The following is a 7,969-nucleotide window of genomic DNA, read 5'->3' as shown; positions in this document are numbered from 1 at the left end:
ATTTCATGGCGGCCGCGCGAGCGTGGCGAAGCAGTTCTGTACTGCGCCAAGTTCCCCGCGCAGGCGTGAGGATTTATACGCCCACAGCCATGATGGTCGGCTGGCTGTTGTAACAATCCCCAGCGAATCGATCGGAGATCACGCGGCCACCAAATCGGATTTTGACCAGAACGCGATTTTGACGGCGTGGACTTCAGCTAGAGAAGAAGCACCCGATGGCTGGACCCACAGTCAGTGACCAAGCGCGTCGGGCCCGCGTGGCAGTGACCACGACATTAGGCAAGGCACAAACGCGGGTGTGTGCCGAACTATGCAGCCCAGGTCGTCAGCGAGTGAGAGCAGGGGTGGGCTGGCGCAGGTTAGTAGTTAGGTGGGCCGAGTGGGAAGCGAGGATCGGGCCGAGATGAAGGGGATGCGGCCCAGGCGCGGTTCTCTGCTTTTCTCTTTTTTTTCAAGTTTTAACTCCAAATCTAAATTTGAGTTTGAATTCCAATTCTCATATTGAATGCAGACGCAAAAATCTAACATGGTTCAAACTAACTTATTATGTTATTAAGACAAAAATAAAAATTATTCATAGCCACTTCTACTTAGAATAGTATGCACAAATAGGAATTAAATGATCAGTAATCCCACCATATACATTACTTCTATATTATTGTTTAAGTGCATGTTCGGAATGAATATTCATTGTTTATTTAACTTTAGCAACTAAGTTTTATTTCATAATTTTAATTGAGGACACTTTCAAATCTTAAATTTCTAAAGAACTCTAATAGGTTTTGATGAATTTAATAATTTTTTTTGTTCGGAAATTAGGATGTTACAAAATCACCGATACCACGGGATAAAATTCGGTGTCTTTCTCTTCTTGCATTACTTATTACCGTGCAAGTAATTAGTATTTCGCATATTGTCTCTCTTGTATATAATTACCATAGTTGTTTCTCATAGATTGCTTACTTGTTGTCACTAGAGAATTTATACCTCTTGTCATATTGATTAAATTTCTCTAGTGTTTTTTATTTTAGTCAAAACTGTCTATTCACCCCCCCTCTAGCCGGTGTCCTAGATCCTACAGCGCATGGGTGGATTGGGGAGGTTCTGGCCTCACGCAAATATACAGGAAGAAACGCTGCCGATGCAGGACCGCGAAAAGATTGGGAGAAGAAGAGGTACCTGTTGGGAGAGGAGAAAACATGTTTTTCTCCCTAAAGATGTTTTTCAGGTTGGTTTTAGCACTCTCTTGGAGTTGCTCTGAGGAGCTGTTTTGAGGGAGAGTGTAATAGGTTTTTTCAGCTCCCACATTTCTATAAAAAACAACTCACAATCTTTCATGCTCCACGTGAGAATCAGTTTACAAAACACTTGTTTGGCACAGCTCCTCCAGATCCTTGTCTAGAATCATGAGCTGGAGCTGTGCCAAACATGCCCTTAAGTAATGCTTGTGCAGCATAAAGGAAACTAATCCTACATCTATGGAAACCACAGTTATGGAGACCAATTCCTACAGTTATGCATTGCTAACAGAAGTAACATTAGAATTCTGCCGAGAATGAGAATTCTGCCGAGAATGATATAGTTTCAAAAACTATTTGTGGATGTACAGTTGTGCTGACATGAACATCTGCCGAGAATGTTAAACTTTCGAAATTTTATTGTGGTTTCTTCATCTGATCACAACTTGTTATGAGACAAGCCTCACTCAAGAAACACAAGCAACAGCAAGATCACTGTTGTGAAGAAAATGAAGAGAGTCTGGACAAGCCGAATCTCTCTGTTTGTCCTATTCTGCAGCAAATAGGACAGAACTTGCATAAGAATGGCAGCCATAATAAGATACGGAACGAGGTAACGTCTTACAGCCCTCTTCATCGTGGAAATCCGTCTGAGTGGTACTCTGGGCACACCAACTCGAAAGGTTCTCACAACAGAATTAGCAAGTGAAATGTTCAGCGATTGGTGTGGAACATCAGCTGGTAATAGGACAGATGGGTTCCCTCGTTCACCGATTATTTGATCGACATGGAAATCAGCAGAGCTTTTTGTGTAGGTGAAGAATGGAGATTCATCAGGTAGGTTTGCATAAACTTTGCTTATGTGACGGATGATTTCCCAGTCTTCATGGTTGGGAAGTAATCTTTGAAGCAGTTCTGCTCTGCCAACTATAGTGAATGTCTGCAGCATGTATGCATTAGTAGCAACCCAATCTGGAAGTTCTCTTATGTCTCTATCTACAATGCGGGCATGACTAAGGTGGACTTCAGTGACATCCTTCAACCGCGAGCAACCAAGGACTATCAAAACTTCAAGCAATGGAATATTTGAGATTTTTTGAAGTTCATTGCAGGCTTGGATAACCAATTCTTTGAGCGCAGGCAAGTCCTCAATGATTCGCAGGCTATCAATATGGTGTAGTTGCATGCTTGTCAGGAATTTCGAGTGCTTGATGCCAGATGGCAGGTTACACAGCTTAGGACAATTCTCCAGACGGAATTTCACAAGGGAAGGCATATCACCAGGTGAAAATCCTATCCATGATTCAAGATTGGGCATGTCTCGAAGGTGCAGCTGCTCTAGCCTTGGAAACGCCTGACCTGTTTGCTCTTGCTTGATTGTAACTAACTTGGAACAGGCTGTTATAGTCAGGAACTTGAGTTCGGTTAGCTGGCCCAGGTTGGGAAGATGCTCACAGAATTTGCAATCAGTAAGAACAAGGCGCTGGAGGTTTGAGAGATTAGGTAGCCAATCAGGGAAAACTTTTCCGTAATAGCTCACTATTTTGAGAGATTCCAAGCAGTGTGGAGGAGAAAGGGAATCAGATACGTTCTTAAGTGTTCCAGCATTTTCTTCTTGTACTTCGGACTGTCTATCATCATTGCTCCAACATAGTTCAAGTTCCTTGAGGTGTGACTTCGTTTCCAGCATGGCTTCTTGCACCCTCAAAGGATCTGAGACTCTTTCCAACTTCAGAATCTGCAGGCTTCTCAATGCTTCTAGAGATTTTAGGTCTTCCAAAGGCCACCCAGTTGGATCATCCTCACGCTTGGGTCTACGGTTTACTACGAAACCATGTAGCGTGGAGAGCTGCTTCAGGTTGACCAAACTTGGTAGGACCTGATGCAATTTGGTTCCTCGAAGATCCAGATATCGCAAATATTGCAGTTTACCTATTCCATTTGGAAGGTTATGTAGCCAATTGCAGTATCGAAGACCCAAGAATTGTAGATTTGTTAGGTACTCAATGGACTCTGGAAGCTCTGTAATTCGTGTTAGTGAAAGATTTAGCAGTCTAAGATGACATAGAAAATCTAATGTCCTTGGAATATACTTAATTTCAGTACCACTAAGGTCCAACACCTGCAAATATCTGAGCTCCTTAAACAGCTCGTCTAAGCTGCGATTCCCCGATGGGTTTTTGTATAGAATAACTGTCTTCAAGCTTTTCACTCCTAATATTTTTCCCACAGTAGTTCTTAGTAGGTTGCTTCTAATCCACACATGTCGCAGTCCTTCCCTGGGCGTCTTCAGATCGCCAGTAAAAATTTTATCATCGACAAAGAACTGCAAAAAGGATCGAATTTGATCATGCACTGTGCATCTTGTCATATCGTCGTTCCCAATTTCAGGCTGCAGAAGGCTCCTTGATAACAACTCCCTGTAATAACGCTCTGCAGTCTTTTCAAGACTGCAGTAGTCTCTTGCATCAATTAAACCCTCCGAAATCCACAGTTGACTGGCAAACTGCTGTCTGATGACAAAGCCTTCAGGGAACAGTGACAAATAAATAAAGCACTGCTTCAGATGCAAGGGCAAATCATGGTAGCCCAAATACATGGCCCCAGTTAAGCCATGGACATAGTCTCGAAGCTCCCCGAAGGAGAAGGACCATCCTTCGCTTTCATACACTTTCTGCCAGGCCTTGCAGGTCGGTTCTTTTGTTCTTAGGACAGCCCCTATAATCTTGACAGCCATTGGAAGCTTGTTACATTTTTGGATAATCGCTATTCCGATATTCCTTAAAATGTCGCCATGTAGGCTCTCATTTAGACAAGAAGCCCGGCAAAGCAAGGACCAACAATCCTCAAAGGTCAGTTTCTTAACGCGGTAGATGTAAGCATCCGTCATCTGTGTCGAAATACTCCCATCACGAGTGGTGATCAAAATCCGGCTTCCATGACCACACACATGCAAGTGAGCCTCTAGGGAATTCTCATAAATTTGATCGCTGCGAACGTTATCAAGCACCATAAAGAATCTCTTTCCTTTGAGAATGGCTGCCAACATGGCCTCAAGTTGTACCCTGTTTTCTTCTCCACTGGGATTTCCGCCAGCAGCCTTCACAATCGCAGAGAGTAATCCAATATCATCCAAGTCACTGAAAACACTCACCCATAAAACAATGGTGAATGCATTTCTGGTGCGATGATCGTCATGAATTTTCCTTGCCAGTGTAGTTTTTCCGATTCCACTATCCCCAACAATTATCACGACTTTGTTTGGACTCTTCCTCTCTGTCAATACGTCAATCAATTTATTTTTCTCATTGTGAATGTCACCCAGAGTACCATCATCGGGCATCACCCCCCATGAAAATTCAGAGCTCCCACTCTGGGCTTCCTGGTTGATTGCTTGAAGTCCTAGTTCGGAACCTTTCTGTAGAATATCATCCATTTGTTTATTGAGGCTACTGATGCTGGTCTTGAAAGTCTTGTACTGGTTTCTGTCAATGTTTGATGGTAGTGTAAACCAATGGCGTAACTGTCCACATTAAGATTGTAGATGATATTAGTAACCCACAAAAACACTGAGAAAGACTAACAAAGTAATCTATGAAAAACAGGGGGGGGGGATAGGTTTTGGATCACACCATTACTGATGTTCTGCATGTATCATTTTTTTACCGTCGTTAAGCAGGAGATGTGCTCCTGGTGTGTATGATCCATGATCTTGTTTCGATAACTATGTTCCATCTTTAATGAAAGGCAGTCATTTGCGTTTCAATTTTTTGTTACCCTTTCTGCCTAAGAGAATCGTGCTACATTTTTTTGGGTCATTAACGTGTGTGGCATAATTCGCTGGAAGGTTAAACTTGCCCAGTTGCCCGGCCTTAAACGTCATAAACCATGGCAAGTTGTGACTAGCAACCCCAACCAGATACCTCTCTATCTGAAAAAACAAGCAGCATAGGTTCATGGCAGTAATCATTCCACTGATATTCGATGGGGCGCTAGCTCCTAATCATAGCATGGCGAGGTCTAACGGTTAAGGATCCGATCGGTGTACTGAAAATGCAGGCAATTCAGTACCATTCATCATCGTAGGCTACTTATGCCCCGATCTCTCTCTCTCTCTCTCTCTCTCTCTCTCTCTCTCTCTCTCTCTCTCTCTCTCTCTCTCTCTCTCTCTCTCTCTCTCTCTCTCTCTCGTTCCTTTTTTTTTGCAACGAAAAATAAATTCCTTGCTATGATTTCAAATTTGCTCGGCATCACGAGATCCAGGAGAAGGCAGGAAGAGCGCGCGTACCGATCTCCGGCCCTGCTGGTGCCGCCGAGCGGCGGCGCGGCGGAAGTCGTCGACCGAGTCTCCGAGCACGTAGAGCGCGTACCGCAGGTCACGCAGCCACGCCCTGGCGCCGGCGTCGCGGCCCTCCTTCGCCTCGGCGTCCGCTGCCAGGCCCCGCGCCTCGTCGAGCTTCTGCTTCAGCTGCCACAGCTCGTCTGCGGGTGCGGGCACCCCGCCTTTGCCCGCGAGGAGCGCCTCCACTGAATCGGACGAGGCCAGCAGCGCAGCGGTCGCGATCATCATGGCTGTGGCGACGTCGGCACTGCAGCGCCTCGGAGGGGACGAGAACACGATCGCGGCAGTAAGGTCAACGCGCGGCAACTTGAGACAACCGGCAACGTCATCTGACGCCGGCAACGCTGCTTGCTTATACTCCTGGCTAGCACATCGTGATTAACGTAACAAGGCGGATGCGACGCTGATTAATTAATCCACTGAGTTAGTTATTAATAACAATTGATTAGAAAAAAACTATAGCAATTATTCTTGAGTCTTGACTGGCTGCTTTGGATCCTCGTCCAACTGTTGCACCAATGGAAAAACGGAGCTACTATAGGATATAGCTGCGATTTGAACAGTTACCGATTTTGACCGTGGATTTGTCTGGATAGGTCACGGTACTCATTCCAGTTGAGGAATCGTAAATAATTGGCCAAGCAAATCAAAGCCGGGCACGGTCAAGCAATGCAAGCTGACACAGCAAGCTACTAGTTTGTTGTTTTCCTGCTAATGCTAAGGCCATGTTTAGAAGCAAGAAGGTTCTATCTTAGTTTCTAGAAACTGGTTTATTAAAAAAATGGTTAATGGTATTTGGAATCACTATTGTTTTTATAAAGAGTTTTTTACATTGGTCCCCTTAGTTGTCCACCACTGCTCATTGCTACCCTTAATTTTTGTTCCTCCTCAGTTTTGCCCACGAATCCTTCTCTCCACTCAGAAATGCGCCCGCACGCCGTTTCCGTCAGCGTTGGCGTCCCTGACAGCACGGTCCCACCGCTTTCATCATCTGAACGCGTCCCTTAGCTCCCTTTCCCAATCGAGCGGTCGAGCCCCATCCCGCAAGCCCTAGCCGCCGCCAGCTCCAATCCTCTCTGCGCCGCCAGATCCAATCCGCTCCATCCCTCAAGCCGACGCCGGTGCTGGTGACGCTCTCTCCTGCTCGCACTCGCCTCAAAATAGCACAGGCAGCTCTGGTCGCTGCGGCGCGGTTCGGGCCGCTGGAGGAACTGGCCGGCCGGCTCCGTGAGGCGCGACCCGCGCGGCCGCGCACCTGTTCCTCGCCGCGTTCGTCCCTGCCGCTGCTGCCCTCTTGCTGCGGCCGCCGGCGGTGTACGGCGTTCAACTGCGGCGTCCCCTTCTCCACCTTCCTGGAGCACGCGAGTGGAATGGTGAGTCCTAGAGCACGCGAATCCTGTGAGTCCTGGAGCAAGTGTCGCGCCCAATAGCACAGGCAGCTCAGCTCTGCTCCCTCCCGCTCGCTCTGCCTCTCTGCTCTGCTCGCTCCCGCTCTGCTCTGCCTGCTGCCTCTACTCCCTCCCGCTCTGCTCTGCCGCTCTGCTCTGCTCGGCACCATCTCCTCGGCACTAGGAAGCCCCAGCCCCGCCATCAGTTCCTCACCGGCACCGGTAGGCCGCTCCACCGCGCTGCGTCGTCAACTCCTCCTCACCGCCTCCAACCCTAGATTTGGGGGCAGCCGGGCAGCCATTGTCGATTTCACACCCTTCGCCCAAGACGGCTTGCAGGTGAGTTATCACCCTCCGCATCGAGGCAGCAATCATCGTTGATTTCACACTGCTTGTCTAGTAGTTATGATTGAGAGAAAACCCAAGAATTAACTGTGTTTGTGTTTAGTAGCATGGATTCACGCATGTCGCGGGCGAGCGGCTCCTCCAATGAAGGACAAGGATGGCCTAGGTATGGTCCAGTGTCGCTCATTCGCTGCCCCAAATGCGAAAGGTCGGAGTCGCTTGTTAGACTCAGATCGAAACGGTGGGAGAACGACAATTTTGGTCGAGAGTTCGTGAAGTGTGAAAGCAAGCCGCAACAAGATAAGGTCCATCCTTGTTTTCCCCATAACAGTTGATTTCATTTTTGTGCTTACTGCTGAATTGTGAAACCTTATTTGGATTGTTTAGGTTCTTAAAATATGCAATTTTTTCATGTGGATGGATGATTATGTCAAGATGATTGAAAGGGCAGGGTTGGTGGGTGGTTCGGGAGAGATGATGGTGTCTAATATGTGGGATGAACGAGCGGAAGATGTGACTACGAACTGGAACAAATTTGCTGCCGAAATGAAGAAGGTGAATGACAATATGGTGGAGTTGAAGAAGATGAATGCCAGCATGGTCGAGTTGAAGAATATGTTTAGAGTTTTTTATGCTTCTATGATGTTTATTGTCTT

The 7,969-nt window shown here is 46.6% G+C and overlaps 1 protein-coding gene across 1 annotated transcript; it reads right to left on the bottom strand.

Moving 5' to 3' along the window:
- Window positions 1–1,552: 1,552 nt before the first annotated feature.
- On the bottom strand, window positions 1,553–5,955 carry LOC103633174 (putative disease resistance protein RGA3). Its single transcript, XM_008654859.3, has 2 exons — window positions 5,527–5,955; window positions 1,553–4,761 (listed from the first exon to the last, which is right to left on the bottom strand). The coding sequence occupies exons 1-2, from the start codon at window positions 5,806–5,808 to the stop codon at window positions 1,702–1,704; spliced, it is 3,342 nt and encodes a 1,113-aa protein (XP_008653081.1). The 5' UTR covers window positions 5,809–5,955; the 3' UTR covers window positions 1,553–1,701.
- Window positions 5,956–7,969: the final 2,014 nt, after the last annotated feature.

Source organism: Zea mays, chromosome 7, assembly GCF_902167145.1.
Source record: "Zea mays cultivar B73 chromosome 7, Zm-B73-REFERENCE-NAM-5.0, whole genome shotgun sequence".
NCBI classification, from domain to species: domain Eukaryota; kingdom Viridiplantae; phylum Streptophyta; class Magnoliopsida; order Poales; family Poaceae; genus Zea; species Zea mays.
This window is presented reverse-complemented; position numbering and strand designations above follow the sequence as displayed.

What these genes read in the sequence shown, in the direction of transcription:
- LOC103633174 (XM_008654859.3), bottom strand. Translation starts at nt 5,808, where the DNA reads ATGATGATCGCGACCGCTGCGCTGCTGGCCTCGTCCGATTCAGTGGAG. An exon ending in ACCAGCAGGGCCGGAGATCG is followed by an intron (nt 4,762 to 5,526) that starts GTACGCGCGCTC and finishes TAATGTGGACAG; the next exon opens with TTACGCCATTGGTTTACACT.